This window comes from Syngnathus scovelli, chromosome 12, assembly GCF_024217435.2.
Source record: "Syngnathus scovelli strain Florida chromosome 12, RoL_Ssco_1.2, whole genome shotgun sequence".
Taxonomy (NCBI): domain Eukaryota; kingdom Metazoa; phylum Chordata; class Actinopteri; order Syngnathiformes; family Syngnathidae; genus Syngnathus; species Syngnathus scovelli.
This window is the reverse complement of record NC_090858.1, coordinates 10,824,177-10,840,619: the sequence shown is the minus strand read 5'-3', so window position 1 is coordinate 10,840,619 and position 16,443 is coordinate 10,824,177. Positions and strand designations below refer to the sequence as shown.

The following is a 16,443-nucleotide window of genomic DNA, read 5'->3' as shown; positions in this document are numbered from 1 at the left end:
AATTACAACCTGAATTTATTTAGATACTTTTTCCCCTAAAAAATTTAAATTCACATGTACTTACTGTATCACAGACTAAAAATAAGATAGATTAATTTGGCTTGCACTGTTTGTAATTTAGAATATTTGACCAACTGTTTTCGTATAGTACAGTGCACCAAGCGAGGAATTCACCAGATACCAGTTAGGCAAGAACGAGGAAATTGGGCGGACGAAGCCTGCCGCCAATCCTCCACCATTTCAGGACTGAGAGCTGAAATGCAAAATGGCCAACCCAAGTGGACTTGTTCGTTCACTTTAATATTGTTCAATTAAATAAATCAAGCCAGTAGTTACCACCGTTTGGAAGTCACATCATGAAATTTGATGTCTGGATGAATTTGAGCCCTTAAAAACCTTAAGACTCTTACCAAGCAATTTATTAGAATGAAATACATTCTAAAAATTCACTGTTAGTTTTTGGTGAAACAAACACTGGTAAAACTAGATGAACGTTTCAAACAAACAGAATATGTCACCCATCACTGCGCTTTTCCACATCCAATATGGCAGGAATGTTGACGTACATTTAGCATAAAAGCATGGTTTTCAGATATTTGCAATGATAACAGCAAATGAGGGTCACGTGATTTCAGAGAACGCCAAACTCGAATTTCCGTTGTAGTTACGCACCGCTACCAGGAAACGGCGATGTTTCATCACGTTGGAATAGTAGTCCTAACTACTACTACATGTATGTATGCATGTATGTATGTATGTATGTATGTATGTATGTATGTATGTATGTATGTATGTATGTATGTATGTATGTATGTATGTATGTATGTATGTATGTATGTATGTATGTATGTATGTACGTACGTATGTATGTATGTGTGTATGTATGTACGTATGTATGTATTGTATTTGTTATTTTGTGTCAGAGAGAGGGGAAAATAAAGTGCGTCATCACGAAGCACGGAATCGAGTGTGTCATATTGTAGAGTCAAAACACTACAAGTTCAACTTTTATCATTTATCTTCAAAACTATTCAGGAACAAATCTGGGTTTACTTAACAGGGTGTTTCAAAGTCATCCAAAGAAAGCAGGACTTGTGACCTGCGATATCTCATATTATAGCGGAAGCAGTATGACGCATTTTTTAGAAGTCGACGTGCTCCATCAAAATGAAACCGAAAGCGGCTGCTACCACGCGAATTGCTGCGCTTGGAAGCAGACTGCATAGGTGTAAAAATGCGGAGAAAGAGTTCAGCACTTCGCAAAACTTTTGCGGTGACTTTGGCACTCGTCGCGGACGCCTGCCTGGTTCACGGCATCGCACCTCTGGTGCACGCGGGGAGTTTACTTTGGCTGTCCGGCTGGCTGCTCGCGCTTATCCGGTGTTGTTTGGCGTTGACCGCCGTCTACCTTCTTAACCTCGGGGAAGTTCCCCCGGCGCCGGCTCGTTTCCTCGCCTCGCACAGCGCGCTCCCCGCCGCCCTGGAGAGCCTGTCCGCCGTCATGCGTCTCGGCGTCCACCCGTGCGGCGCGACGATGAGGTCAGCGGCAGGGGTCGCGCGCTGGTGGATGATATGCGCCGGATTATCTCTGGCCGCCGCCTTGTTTTGGGAAGACTGGCTTCCGGACTCGAGTGTGGCGAAAAAGAAGCGACAAAAGCCTCGAGTTTTGTTCATGAGGGTGGTTCGCATGTACAGGCCGGACTTGGCTTTGCTGCTGGGAGGATTTGGCTTTCTCCCCCTGGCTGCTGTCTGTAAGTACACTGATGACGATGATGAGGATGAAGGAAGGGGTCCAACTGAATGAGTGGGGCATCACTTTGGTGCCTTGACTTACGAGTTTCATTCGTTGGATGGAGAAATAGAGGCTACTCGTTTTAAAATCTGAAATAAAATGGCAAGAGACTACCTAACTATTCGCTGGGGGAACGTGTTTTTGTCACTCAGGTGAGATCCAGATCCGGTTTTACACGGGCAAGGTGATTGACCACCTGAGAGACAATTATGTGCCAGATGAATTCTTGTCAGCGCTGCTTCTCATGGGCGTCTTCTCAGTGGGAAGGTGAGATTGTGTAACCTGACCCCTTAAATGTCAGCCTACATCTTAAACCTAACATCAATTAATAAATACCACGAGGAATAAAAAAATTGACGATTTTGGTTGATTACGTTTGCTGACGCTCATTAAAAAAATGATAGGATAATTTGAATGGCAAATCATTTGGAGACCCGTTCGGGGACAGAACCACTGATAAAGTGAATACCCGTCTTGTTTTTGTTGGAGCAGCTTGGTGGGCACAGGCAGCAGAGGGGGTCTCCTTAAGTGGGCCATCAATTCCTTCCAGTGCAGAGTGAAAGGAAAGTTGTTTCGAGCTCAGACCAAACAGGAAATTGCATTTTTTGACATCACAAAGAAAGGTAAGGCATGATAACTTAGATAGATAGAACAAGATCTCTGACTCCTCGACATTGTGTGGTGTTTTTTTTTTTTTTTTTTTTTTAAATATTTGATTTCTTCACGTGCAGGTGCGCTCACTTCCTTGCTTTCCAAAGACATCCCCCTGATGGCGGAAACGGTCTGTTTGAGCAGCAACGTTCTGCTGAGGACCCTCATAGAGATGGTGTACACGCTGATCTTCATGTGGGCCCTTTCATGGAAACTAACGTGTTTAGTTCTCATGGAGGTCCCCGTCAGTGGCCGCATACAGTCCATCATCAACAAACACTGCCAGGTAACGCCGACAAAGCAGTCGCATCCTTTGATTGCTTCTGCAGCTCTGCTTCCCATTCCGTTCAATCAAACGGATGATGAGCGATGATCAACCTTGTGCTTGCAGCGGTTGACGCAGGCTACGCATGACTCCATAACCATGGCAAATGAAACGGCCAATGAGATCCTCTCGGCCGTTCGGACAGTGCGCAGCTTCAACGCGGAGAAACACGAGGCCCGTCGCTATGCCAACAAGCTGTTGGACACGCACAGGCTCAAGAGCCGGCGGGACACTTTCAGAGTTGTGTCTCTTCTGGCGCGAAGGGTAAGCTGTTGGCGACTTTTTGGGAGATTCCGCAGCAAGACTGGATTTCAGGGGCTCTGCCGAAAATATTAATGACTGACCTTTGTTTCTACGATAGTCATTTGAGAAGTGTTCCATTCCAAGAGCAGACAGAGGTTGATTTCCGTGCATCTGTGCTTGTAGCTGACAGGTTTGGCTATTCATGTGCTGATGTTGTGGTACGCCAGGCTGTTCATCCAGAAGGGCCACATGACCATCGGGAACCTGGTCTCCTTCATCCTCTACCAGTCAGACATCGGAAAGAATATCAGGGTAACAGCGCTGAAAGTATCGCCAGATGAATCCGACATCTCTGTCAGGATTTATAACTGGTACTCATCCTGGGAATATTGCCTGCCAGACTCTGATCTCCACGAGCAGCCACATGGTGAACTCGGTGAGTGCGGCCGGTAAAGTCTTTGAGGTTCTCGATCGACAGCCTCAGATCAGGACGGACGGGGAACTCGCACCCGATCGGCTCGCAGGACACGTCATCTTCCGCCATCTCAAATTCACCAAACCGGCACATCCCGACGTAGTGGTGCTGCAGGTGGGCGTCACAATGGAGTGAAGGTCCTTGTTCTCATGTCAGTCTGGATTCTCAGTCGTAGTATTCCATCAAAAATCTAATGGCGGAAAGTAGTAGTTGATGTTTGAACTTGAGCCAGCAGAGACATGAACTGGGAGGGAGACTTGAGAAACTTGGCGCTATTCTTCCGCGGCAAGTCCTTCTTCTCATGCGGCACTCAATTCAATACACCTTTGTCATCAGGACTTCTCTTTGGAGCTGCCAGTGGGTCAGATAACGGCGTTGGTGGGTGTGTCCGGAGAGGGAAAAAGCACCTGCGCCAGTTTGCTCAAGCGCTTGTACGATCCGCACGACGGACAAATCCTGTTGGACGGCATCGAGCTGCAGTCGTATGACTGCCGCTATCTCAGCAAAAAGGTGAACGCCCGAACTAAGACTGATGGCTTCTTCTGATAACTGACTAGTAGGGCTGAAACAATACACGTTTTTTGGATTTGAATCTTATAGTACGGTACGAAAGCAGACCGAGTTCCCACACATATTGTTGATTGTGTTTTTAACAATCCTAAACAAACTGAAGAGCAATGTGTGCTTCGGCAGATTGCAGTGGTCAGCCAAGAGCCGGTGCTCTTCTCCGGTTCCATCAGATACAACATCGCTTACGGCCTTGCGGACTGCTCTCTGGACGCCATCCAGAAGGCGGCCTTCCAGGCCAACGCCCACGACTTCATCACACAGCTGGAGAAGGGCTACGATACCGGTGAGTGGACGTGGACTCCAGTTTTGTACCTTGCTTATTTTGAAATTTAAAAGTCAAGACTTAAGACTTACTTTACTTTACTTAAGACTTGCACCGTTCCACGTCTGAAGATGATTGTCTCCGGTGTAAATGCGTGTCTTGACTGGAGTGTCGGATTTGATTGTTTGCCAGAGGTTGGTGAGGGGGGCAGACTACTATCCATGAGCGAGCGGCAATGTGTGGCCATCGCTCGAGCGCTTGTCAGGCAACCACGAGTTCTCGTCCTGGACGAAGTAACCAGCTCCCTGGATGGGCATAGCCAAAAGAAGGTACGGTAAACTCAGCAATCCAGGCCTGCCACAAATCGCCAGAAAAATCACAACATAAAAATGGGACAATGGTTTCCAAGACATTCTCATGAAGGTTCGTCTCACCGGGCGCAGGTCCTGCAGGATCTGGTGAGGCCTTCTGACAGAACCGTACTGCTGATCACCCACAACCTGAAGATTATCGAGACGGCCGACCAGATTGCTGTGATAGGCGCGGGCAGTGTTCAGGAGCGAGGAACCCACCGCCAGCTGATGGAAAAGAATGGGATGTACTGTAAAATGAGAGAGATGCTCGCCACCGCTTGAAGTTAACTCCTTCAGAAGGACTTTTTTTCTTTTTTCTCTCTGTGTGTTTATTTTGCTTACTCAATTTCATTTGATGTTATGCAAGGATTTGATCTGATAACAAACATGAAATTCGCTATTATTTGTATATGTGAATATTCTGAATAAAGGTGTCAATCAATCAATCAATCAATCAATCAATCAATCAATCAATCAATCAATCAATCAATCAATCAATCAATCAATCAATCAATCAAACTGACATGCAATTACAACCTGAATTTATTTAGATACTTTTTCCCCTACAAAATTTAAATTCACATGTACTTACTGTATCACAGACTAAAAATAGCCAACCCAAGTGGACTTGTTCGTTCACTTTAATATTGTTCAATTAAATAAATCAAGTCAGTAGTTACCACCGTTTGGAAGTCACATCATGAAATTTGATGTCTGGATGAATTTGAACCCTTAAAAACCTTAAGACTCTTACCAAGCAATTTATTAGAATGAAATACATTCTAAAAATTCGAAGAAAAATAGATTATATATCAGGTAAATAATCAAAAACTGATCATATTATTTATATAATATATTTTTATTTTTATTATATATATATATATATATATATATATATATATATATATATATATATATATATATATATATATATATATATATATATATATATTTATTTATTTATTCATTATTTATTATTCTATTTATTTTTTAAACACGTTTCAAACATGTATTACATATTTTATTATTTTACAGATTGAGTAAATTCACACAAAATAAAAATGTTAGAATTTTTACAATGTAAAATGTGCATTCGTGGCTTTGTTGTTGTTATTGACACGCTTGCAATAAAACGCTTGGATGATCTTTGCTGAGTTGTCTTGCAAGTGGAGCGCCACATCAACCGCAGCTTGTTGAGTTGCTGTTGACTCATCGAAAGTCATCATATACTTCTGATAACATGACACAAAGCGAGCGTCTCATCGACGTGTTTCATGCTGGCTGGCTTGGCTTGCTTCAGATTGGCTTCGTTTGTTTATTTCTGCTTGAGGAGCAACTATGCTGTTTTTAGGTCGTGGTTTTAAAAAGCAGGCGTTTCCCAGTTTTGTGATCTAAACTTTAGTTAACAAAAAAAAAAAAAGCACAAGTTGCTCTTGAGGTTGGTGAAAAAAAGAGTGGTTCCATAGCGCCATCTTGTGATCCTGGTCAAATGTTTGTGTTCTCCGGCCATATTTGAGTTTAAAGTCCCAGTATGGTGCGGCAGCGCCGTTTGCATCATCAATTTACTTTTTCTGTGTTTTCCAGGGGGGTGTTTTTATCAAGTGTAGCAAATTTGAACATGTTGCCCCCTCCCCAAGTGAAATTACAAGGGGTACTAATTTTAACAGCAGCCCTATTAGAATAAGTCAACCCCTGAAAATAAGGGTGGCATTCAAAAACAGTCAATTTTAAATTAATCTTATTTCCATTGCCGTATACATTTTGTTCATTCACGAATACGTTTTCTAGGAATACCTACAGATGAGGAACAAGCAACTGGTCTGGAACGCTGTGCCATGCAAGCCCTAAAATTGGGAAAAGTAAGCCTATGAAATAAAACTACAGTAGTTTTCACATTTTTTAGACTGCACTTCATATACGTATGTACTAAAAATGTATCAATGCATCTACATTACGTTGAAACCTAAGAAGTATGCAGGAACAAAGAAAACCCCAACATCGTGCCTTGTATTGGATAAGAGAGGATGATGGGCTGCCTTTGTAAGTGATCTTTAAAAGGGAGGATTTATTTTTTTTAAATGCCATTCAAATTAACAAATATAATCTATTAAAGTGGTCAAAAGTCATCATGGTCCATCATGAGCTGTCTCATAGAAATCTTGACCATAGGCATTATTAACATCATCAGTCTGCTGTTTCTTTATTAAGACCAAATTGAGCCTACAAACATATTTACAAATCTGTCAAGCCTTAATATATATCAATAAAATATTTGAAAGTGTCTCCTGACAATGACCAGCATCATTTCATTTGTTGACCATTTTAATCTTGAAAGCCAACACAATGCACTCAAAGCAAATGTCTTGCACGATTCTGCATCAATTATCACACTGGAGTGGAACTCATGTGAAACAAAGGTTAGTACAGTCATTTCTATAGCACACACTTCATGCATATGGGGTGGTCTGTTAGCTTTGTAAATATGTGATTTTATCACCTCAGAGACACTGAAACAAACATGTTTTGTTATGATCACTTGGAAGTGTTCATTTCAACTGGGTCATTTTATTCTCCATTTTCAGTCAAGTACTGTTGCAGGATTAGATTTCATTTGTCAGAAAGGTGGTGCTATTTATTGGTAATTATATGTTGCTTGTTACTATCGTGTCAACTTTAACACCACTTTCTTGAACTTGCCAAATCCAAACAATGAATGAGCCTAAGTGCAATATGAAATGTAAGTCCGCTTCTAATACGTGTTTTACTCACCAAAACACTATGACAGATTTGAAAAAGCTGAGGGGGAAAAAAAATCCAAGTAACATGAAAATTTGACATGGCAAAGTCTTATAGCCTGTTTTCAAGCAATGCTCACACTGCTCGTTTCCTACAGTCTGCAAAGCAAAACGTTGGAAGCCATCAACATTCTGAACATGGTCATCTGGAGCTTTCCTCATGCTAGATTGAAGCCTTGATTATGATCTATAGCTTGAAGAAGCTTCTCACGCAGTGTTTCCGCATTAGTGTATTTGGGCAGGTCCAATAAGTTGAAGCACGTGTGGGCGACAGGCAAATAAAGTTCTCCCCCATTGGTCGGCTGGATCACTAGTTTAAGGCTTTTCATGCCCAAGATGGGTATGCGATCACTTCCTGTGAGGAATACTGAGGGGACAAATGACATTTCACATTTCATGCTCAAAGCACTAGCATCTTATATATTACACTTTCTACATAAAAAAAAAAAAGAAAGACTTACAGAGAAACTGTTTTTTCTTCTCTAAAGGAAGGTTGTGGAACTCTTCCCAGAAGAGCTTGATGGTGGGATGTTCAGCCCAGTACTCTCCCTTATATTCAGTGCTCTGAGGCAGGGAGAAAAAAGAGGCATGAGATTCTAAAAATCCAAACCCGGAAAGAATCTGTGGATCTGAGTTACACAACACACATGAACAGACAACACTTTATTCAAACAGACAAATAATGCCAAACCTTTTCAAGTTCAGTCCAGTCATAGTTGGTGTTGCCAATCACCATGGCTTGCAGTTCATTGGGCTGAAACAGCTCTAGAACTTTGCCTCCACAAATCTTGTGGAAGCCTGCATAGAAGCACTCAAAGAGTGGGGCAACTGAGGTGTTGAATATGTAGTCTACGTAGGCATTGACGAAGTCCTGCCTGGATGGACAAACAGTTGTTGCATGTGTACAAAGCATTGAAATGGTTTGAGCACAGAATTTTGCTTCAATAGATAGTGCCAAAATGATCTTACGCAATTACCTGTTGGATTTATTTACATTGATGTTTTCACCATTGGGTATGAGGTCCAACACCTCTGTAGCGCCGTAGTTTTCTTCTGTGATCTAAAAAGACAGAGGTCATTGATTTATTGGTAAAAGTGTTCTAGGAGAAACCTTTGGCATCACAGAAACATTGTTGCTTAATTTCTACATGAGGTGTTACACAATGATAATCATACTTACTGTAAAGTTCAAGCAGAATGCTTCCTCAAGGTCATCTTCATGGTAGTCCAGCAACAGTTGGAGACTCCTAATTGAAGGCAAATTATCAATTCGTCGATTGCATAGTTCCAAAGTGTGATAACTGTCTCCTGTTTAAAAGGAGCCACATCATGCAAAAAACTTTTTAGAGCTTGTAGCCAGGTTAAAATACTAATTCCATTCACTCATTTTGGAGCATTCCTGCTCATTTCTCCTCTCTATGCACCAGCCTCACCCGATCCAGGAAAACAACACAAGGTCCTCACATTGTGACATCACAAAGTGAGGAGGAATTGAGTTTAAATGCGGCTGCTCTGATTTTGCTGGGTCAAAGTATAAAATGCTTCCACGCATTGTCTGCAATGTACTCAAGGCTTGTCATTGCTGTTTGGTGCATTGAATGAAATTTTTGTTGATGTAATTATGGGATGTCCGACTTTGTGAGCGGTCACTGAAACACACTTCAAGTTTACCTAAAAGTGTGTGAGTATAGCATTTACTGACTGACGTTACACTTGTTTTAGTAGAAATCTGTAAAATTGACATAGTGAAGGCTCCTAAGACTGCATGTCAAAGTGTGTAGGAAGTCAGGAATTGACCTGACAGTTCCAAAACTTTAAGAGGGACTCTTTAGGGGACAAATTAGACGATGACCCTTGATCTTACCTTCCCACCTCTGGCTTGAGCTCCTTCAGGTCATCTAACGTGGGATTCCTCTTCAGAAGCTTCTTGTACAGGGCCACTGGAAAGTTGAGCTCCACAATCGTGAGGTTGTAGATGGCCAGACCGCATATGACTCCGATGAGGTTGAACAATTCAATGTCCTCAAAGGTCTGAAAGGAACATTAACTAACTGTCACAACTACCAAAGATTTTCTTTTTGACACTGCAAAGTACATGTCGCTACTTGTATGTGTAATCTAGTTCTCCAATATATGCGTCAGGGTGTGTTGAATTTGCTCTTGAGCAATTAGAATGAACATAATAAATAAAAATGAAATGAACAATTCTAGTAGGTTTCAATATTCGTCTTGTGTGTGTAATACAAGCTAGCCACAAGCCATTCCATTCAATCAATACCTTGCTTGAAAACCAGAGAAGCCTGGACTCCTCGTGGTAACGAAACATCCCGTACTTTGGATCCAACAGCTCTTTCATGATTAAGAGGAAGAACTCCTTTCTCACACCTCCCGCATCCACTGCCTCTTCTCCCACAAAGATAACCTGCCATGGGTAGTCACCATCACGTTTCACAAAAGGAAATGTCTTCATGTGAATTTCACTGTCATGGAATAACCTTAAGCGGTTTCTTGTAGTCGACGTTCTTAGACTTTCTGAGAACTTCCATGGTGTCTCCAACTATATTGTCCCTCCGGACAATCAGGATGAGGCATGGGTTGACGGATTCCACAGCAGGCGAGAACATGGAACTCAAGTTTTGCATTTGTGCCTGATCCACTGCCATCTACCAATACAAGAATGCTGATTAGATTCTTGGAAGCACGAGCGCTATTAGCTCCTATTTACCTGCATTTGTAAAACAGCATCGGTGTGTAGCAGAGTAGTCTTTGCTGGGGCGTCAAATACAAAGGGATACCTGCACATGGTCACCACGCCATCAGGACCCTGAGGACAGAGAGGCATCGTGGAATGAGTGATATTCGTCGATGAATCCAAAGTTATGTAAAATTTCAAAAAGCAGGCGAAATGACTTGCCCCTGGATACATTTGTCTCTGAATCCATGTGATGTAGTCATTTCTGATGTCTATTAAGTCATCCAACTCATGAATGTAGAATTTATCATACTGTATAATGTGTCCACCTCTCTCGTTCACCTGAAGTGACACAAATGCGGACGTGATTTAACACTTGGATGTACTGTGGTACCCCTATTGAAGTGAATCAAAATGCCAGAATGCCTCATTTCATACCTTGTGAAGGATTTCCAGCAGTCGAAGTGACGTGTCCAGAAAACTGGTGAAAATCCTTTGCTCTGTTGACGGGATTCCAACCTTGTGCATCTGGAGCAGGTACACCACCACTTCTTTGTACATCTCGACCAGCCGCTGGAACACTTGGGGCTCCAAGGTGGACCACCAGTTTGCTGAAGCAAACCAAACAGAAAAGTTGGGCATCGGCTTGGGAAACATTCTCAAAACTAACCCACCCAACAATGGAAACACAAACTTGAATGTTAGTTCCCAAAATGTACCCAGGTGAGCTAAAGTGAACAAGCGTGGCTTGGTGGAAACATGATCAAATGTGTCGCAACATGTCTGTATGCTTTTCCCTACCTAGCACTTTAAGCGGAGCTTCTTTCAGGCTGATGACTGATTTGGCAAATGGGATAGAGATAGTCACATAATTGTTGGAATCATTGAAGAGAGGGCATTCTGGAAGAATGAGGTAGAGCCTCAGGGCTTCTATGTCTGGAGGGGAGGTGACCAGTCTTGGAATAAGATTCTTCTCCACACTTGCAGCAATCTGATCGTGATGAAGAAAGAATAGAAGTCAGCTTTGCAAGAATCAATCATTATAATTGATTTCATGACAACTGACCTGTTGGCCAATCTCAGGGTAGTCTGGTGTAATCAGTCTTTGAAATTGGAGGCGGGCCATGTTCAGATCGATTCCTGAACATTTACTGCTGGTACTGTAGTGATCTGGTTGACTGGTGACAGAAATGGACAGTTGATATGACTGAATAGATGCGATTTCAAATGCAAATTCTGCAAGGTTCTGTTTGCACATAACACAACATACAAATGAGTACTTTGTATTTATACATTTCACCATCCATCCAAAGAACGGTACTCGTATATCAACAACAACGGGGCAAAATTTCAGCTTTATTCTACGGTAGAGTGTTTTTTTGTTTTCTTTTTGTTGAACGACACAATATAATTGTGTGATGTGAAACAGAATGATAGCCAATAAGTGACCTGGAGGTGGTGTTGCTGTACAAAATTTGAGGAGCAACTGGTTGACATTCACAATAAAAATGACTAAGAAAAGTATTTGTAACTTTAGTGTCGTTATCAGACAAGCCAAAAAGTTTGCCTAGCTTCTTCTTCTACAAGTACTACTACTACTTTTCCTTCAACTTTGCAGTCTGCCAGTCTGGCTATCCTGTGGAAACATGCTGTCCTAAGGTCAGTTTTGGTATTATGACAGACACAGTCTGCTGTTTAAAAACACCACACACTTAAGAGATTAAAAAAAAACAAAAAAAAAAACCATGTTTGCACCCTGCCTGACTTGATAAGCAAGCAAACGGAGCACTTCCGGTGGCAATCCAAAAAACGCTACCTGTTTCACCTAAAAGTAAATCTGAGACAAAAGGGAAAGAGAAACAACTTTTTAGTTGACGGGAAAAATAAAAATTTAAAGGCAAAGCAAATTCTGTATAATATCACAAGAGAACTATGCACATCTTTATCTTCAATAGTTTATGACACCTAAACTCAGGATTAACTCTACGAGGGTGCTTTTTTTTCTTTGGCTCCTTACCTCATAGACAAAAAGGACCCGTTGAGGCAGCTTGCAGTTGAGAACACCAGGTCAATCTCACTGAGGGAATCACAAGAGCAAAACAATCAGTGTGACTGCCATTTCCCACTGATTTCAAATCAAGAAATGACTGAAGCATGTACAATTAGTTAGTACAATTAGTTAATACACAGTCATCTGTTGCGAGGAGAGGACTTTACTTGGAGATTTCTGGCGGGAGTCTTCCGGGTGTATGGTTCAGCCATCTTTGTATGGTTTCCTCATTCAAAGTACAAACTCTTCGCTGGGTGTCATGTGTCGCCACTTTCTCATTGTTTTGCAGGCTCTACAAGAACAATCCCCGCCCCCCAAAAAATTACGAATTTGCTACACCGGATAAAACCCCTGTTAAGTATGTTGTTACCAAATAAAAAGGGAAACTTACGTTAGCAGTACAATAGTGAGCAAAGCTTTGGTCCCCTCCTGCATAAATCCTCTTGATACAACAGTTCTGGTTCATGACTATATGGAAGTAAAGCGGTTAATCACCCAAATTCATTTTAGACAGGTGACGGGTAAGCATGAGAAAGTTAGCCTCAATTTGTCAAACATTTTTGAAAACAGAGCCCAATTGCAGATTCCTAATACTGTTGCAGCAAAAAAATGAAGAAAGCAAACATGTTTAGATTTACGGAAGGAGTTAGTCAATTAAGTTTTTTTATTAGTTTCATTGATCATATTCCACTGAGTCTCACCACTATCATCTGAATCAACTGAGTGTATCCAGGGAAACTTGACAGGGCCCGGAGTTTTCCTGTTGCAGCTGGAGCGTGTACCGAGCTGTCCATTCCCACCAAGACCAAATGAGTCCATCTTTCCACATGAGGGTGTGAAAGCCAGTGTGTGCTGCCTTTCATGAGCAAAATGATTTGGGGGAGGTGGGGGGGGGGCAATCTTGAATAAATATGAAAAACATGTGATTTTGTAACACAGTGTGTAGTCTTACCTTCCACATGCAATCTGCGTGACTACATTTCCCATGAGCTCAAACACTTTCCTTGGATTGATTTCATGATTTGTAGAGTTATGTCCCAGCTGACCATATCCTCCTGCTCCGAAGGTAAAGACACCTCCTTCCTGTAGAAGTAGTAACACCAGTTCTAAACTCTCTCACGCAGAAATGAACAAATGAATTAAATAAAAGAAAATACAGTACATCATTCAACCGTGTGAATTTTATTGATGGTATTGACAGTTAGCAACAGTCTTAATAGGAAAAGGAACCACACAAGTAAATAATTCAACTTATTCTTTGCATTGTGATTATAGTAATTATCGTAGAGCAGTATTACAATCACATGTATACACTTGCAGTATCTTCCTTTTCCAATTACTACATTATTGAATTTACACCTCCCATCTCACCCGCAAGGCGACCACGATTGTGAGTGATGTGAGTCACCCCGCTCACTCTTTGTTTGATCTTCTGCCGTCTGGGAAGAGGTACAGAAGCCTGCGCTCCCGCACCGCCAGACTCACCAACAGCTTCATTCTCCAGGCTGTTAGAATCCTGAACTCTCTTGCCCCTTCTGCGTAGCGTCCTGTACTTTTTGCACTATATTCTGACTGTCTGCTATATGCACACTTGCTCCATTTTTGCTCCTCTTATTTATTGTGTTATTTGTTTATTTATTATTTATTCATCACTCTTATTTATTCATTGTTTGTGCCTTCTTGTTTTATTTTTCTTGTGTTGTTTACTTGTATGTACATTGTGAACTATGTCTTGTCACCGTGGGATAGTGGGAACGAAATTTCGATCTCTTTATGTGTCTCGGCATGCGAGGAAATTGACAATAACGCAGACTTTGACTTAGTAACTACAGTTTTGAGTGTAAATCTAAGAAATAACTACAATATTAGAGTCAAACTAAAAGACAATACAGTAATAAATGTATCATTGAAAAAAAAAACTACATAAAATTGTTGTGAAGTTATTTACTTTCCTATTAATTTACTTTCCATATGTCCGCCAAGCTGTGATAATGAATTTAATTTTACACCAGCTGCAAAATGTAACTTACCTTGGTCAAGGCTGCTGTATGATCTTCTCCACAGGAGACAAAAATAACTCTCTGCGATCTAAGTGACTTCAGCAGGGTTGGAAAACACCGGTCTGGAAAAAAAAATGCAGAGCCAAATATTGTCAAGACCAAACGTATTATGCATTGTGGAAAAAAAGCTTCACATGTATTAATATTCGATAGCTTCTCTCACCATTGGTGTCATTGACACCGAGCTGACCAAACTTGTTACGGCCCCAACCAAACACAGCTCCTGAGAGCGTGAGGGTGAAACTGTGAGCGCCACCTGCTGATATCTGAGCAAAAGGAATGCCCTGCAAAGCCTGAATGATTTGAGGGGTAGAAATGCCTTGTTGATTTGCTCCTAGGCCGAGCTGTCCATATCGATTTTGACCCCAGGAGAAAACCTGGCTCCCTGGGAAGAACAAAATAAACATATCAATAAGATTGTGGTCATGGTGATTATGGTTAAGCACCATCTTCACCTTTTGAAAGTGCTAGTGAGTGCCAGTACCCACAGGCTACCTGAGTGATTTGAACATCCGTCAAAGTCTTGATGTTCCTGCCGTGATCAGAGAGAAGAAGGTGAAACAAATATTCTTGCTTTTTTTCTCATCATTGGTACATAAAACAGCATATGAGCAAAATAACATCAAATCACCTAGGCACACGAACACATTCTTCAAAGTTGTTTAAGCCCAGCTGTCCATCTGAACCAAGGCCCCATGAGAAAACTTGCCCGCTGTCATTCAAGGCAAGTGTATGGGACTCTCCACAGGACACTGCTATTATGATCTGAGCATCCAGAGCCACAACCTGTTCTAATAGAGGAAAAAGATATTAAATGATAGTCATTTCACAAAAAGAAAGGACCATGAACTAAATGACTTAGACTGAACATTTTTTTTTTAAATAAAAACATTAACCTGGTTTCTTCCGGGACTTCTCATGGCCAAGTTGACCGAGATCATTGCAACCACACGTGTATACTGTCCCATCATCCAGCACGATTGCTGTGTGCTTGCGTCCACAGCCTACATCGCGCACTTGCTTTGCAAGGAAGAAGTCACAATTCCTTGGCTCCACCACTATCTCTTCATCGATGCCCCCCAAACCAAGCTGGCCATAGGAAGCATTGCCCCAGCACAGCATTGTGGTTTTCCTTGTGGCTAAATAAGCCAGCAGGAGCCTAGGTGCATATAATTGAAAAGAGAAATGATTTCAAACTCAAACCAATCACCCAGGTTCACACAAATATTAACTCATTTATACTATGTGGGCCAGCATGGCCGCATGCCTCAGGTGGTAGAGTAGTCGTCTGTCACACAGAATGTTGTTGGTCCGATTCTCAGCCTCTGGTGACTATATCAAAGTGACCTTGAGCAAAATACTTTACAATACATCCTAGTGGGCGTGGACAAAGAAAACGAGGGATGAGTAGCAATATATATAGTGCCTACTCCATCCCCTTTAAACAAGTTGTCAAGCTGTCATACTACAAAAACTACTGTATGACATTCGGTTTACATCCCAAATTAAAGTGAACTCTCACCGTCGGCTTCAGACCAAATAATACGCTTGTTATGAACTTAATTTGTAGCCATTGAGATTATGGCAATTAGGTCAAGCGCATTTACGGAAGTCAGCGTTTTCTAACGAATACAACACAGGGCTAAAATCAAGATAGCGACTAGCTTGTCTTTACGGCTATCTTTATCCACAGTGCTTTCTTACTTTGACGTCCTTAGCACGGATGGCGAGACTATTAGCCTTAGCCAGGATTAGCCCCTTCTCAATGTTTCATTTAAACTCTATACAGCAGAGGTTTCCAAAGGCTTTTTAAGCTTAAACACGATCTTGCTACGGTTTAGTTGTACGTTCTCTTGGCTTGCCACGCACGGTTTTGGAAGCAGCGGAATACCCAGTGGTGGGTGCATTGTCGTGAAAAGGCACTAAAAGCAGCACACAGCAAATCTTACCGATGTAGACTGCGCTAATGTCGCTATTGTTGTGTAGCTCACGTTGTCACAGTTGCTCCACCGCTCCACTCCACATACCCTTCCTTATCTGTCAACAACTGCTGTTACGAGCGTGCTGGGGGGGACTACAGCACGTCAAGTTGTTCATATTTAACAACTTGCATTGTCGATTATACTTGGTTTACAAAACTCATCATGTCGATGTCTTTATTGGCTAGGCATGATC

General features: G+C 41.8%; 2 protein-coding genes across 3 annotated transcripts; one reads left to right on the top strand and one right to left on the bottom strand.

The window, feature by feature from the left end:
- Positions 1-1,110: 1,110 nt before the first annotated feature.
- Positions 1,111-5,117, top strand: LOC125978712 (antigen peptide transporter 2). The gene is made up of 11 exons (XM_049736320.2): positions 1,111-1,751; positions 1,945-2,059; positions 2,285-2,415; positions 2,524-2,729; positions 2,835-3,032; positions 3,195-3,323; positions 3,412-3,600; positions 3,823-3,996; positions 4,180-4,339; positions 4,511-4,647; positions 4,762-5,117. Exons 1-11 carry the CDS (start codon positions 1,235-1,237, stop codon positions 4,951-4,953), a joined length of 2,148 nt encoding a protein of 715 aa, XP_049592277.1. The 5' UTR covers positions 1,111-1,234; the 3' UTR covers positions 4,954-5,117.
- Positions 5,118-6,975: 1,858 nt separating this feature from the next.
- On the bottom strand, positions 6,976-16,377 carry herc4 (HECT and RLD domain containing E3 ubiquitin protein ligase 4). Of its 2 annotated transcripts, XM_049736286.1 has the most exons (24): positions 16,218-16,377; positions 15,165-15,427; positions 14,900-15,059; positions 14,724-14,800; positions 14,432-14,653; positions 14,239-14,330; positions 13,161-13,291; positions 12,910-13,064; positions 12,600-12,676; positions 12,376-12,500; positions 12,176-12,235; positions 11,225-11,336; positions 10,960-11,149; positions 10,597-10,769; positions 10,381-10,500; positions 10,192-10,290; positions 9,962-10,129; positions 9,745-9,888; positions 9,331-9,497; positions 8,647-8,713; positions 8,444-8,526; positions 8,158-8,341; positions 7,928-8,030; positions 6,976-7,833 (listed from the first exon to the last, which is right to left on the bottom strand). In XM_049736286.1, exons 2-24 carry the CDS (start codon positions 15,388-15,390, stop codon positions 7,625-7,627), a joined length of 3,144 nt encoding a protein of 1,047 aa, XP_049592243.1. In that variant the 5' UTR covers positions 15,391-15,427; positions 16,218-16,377; the 3' UTR covers positions 6,976-7,624. The 2 variants fall into 2 exon arrangements, with proteins under 2 accessions (XP_049592243.1, XP_049592242.1); XM_049736285.1 differs by having other exon boundaries at positions 10,192-10,500.
- Positions 16,378-16,443: the final 66 nt, after the last annotated feature.

What these genes read in the sequence shown, in the direction of transcription:
- LOC125978712 (XM_049736320.2), top strand. Translation starts at nt 1,235, where the DNA reads ATGCGGAGAAAGAGTTCAGCACTTCGCAAAACTTTTGCGGTGACTTTG. An exon ending in TTTTGACATCACAAAGAAAG is followed by an intron (nt 2,416 to 2,523) that starts GTAAGGCATGAT and finishes CTTCACGTGCAG; the next exon opens with GTGCGCTCACTTCCTTGCTT. An exon ending in CCGACGTAGTGGTGCTGCAG is followed by an intron (nt 3,601 to 3,822) that starts GTGGGCGTCACA and finishes CTTTGTCATCAG; the next exon opens with GACTTCTCTTTGGAGCTGCC.
- herc4 (XM_049736285.1), bottom strand. Translation starts at nt 15,390, where the DNA reads ATGCTGTGCTGGGGCAATGCTTCCTATGGCCAGCTTGGTTTGGGGGGC. An exon ending in GGGTCCTTTTTGTCTATGAG is followed by an intron (nt 11,337 to 12,175) that starts GTAAGGAGCCAA and finishes TTCTGTCACCAG; the next exon opens with TCAACCAGATCACTACAGTA. An exon ending in CATTCTGCTTGAACTTTACA is followed by an intron (nt 8,527 to 8,646) that starts GTAAGTATGATT and finishes CTGTCTTTTTAG; the next exon opens with ATCACAGAAGAAAACTACGG.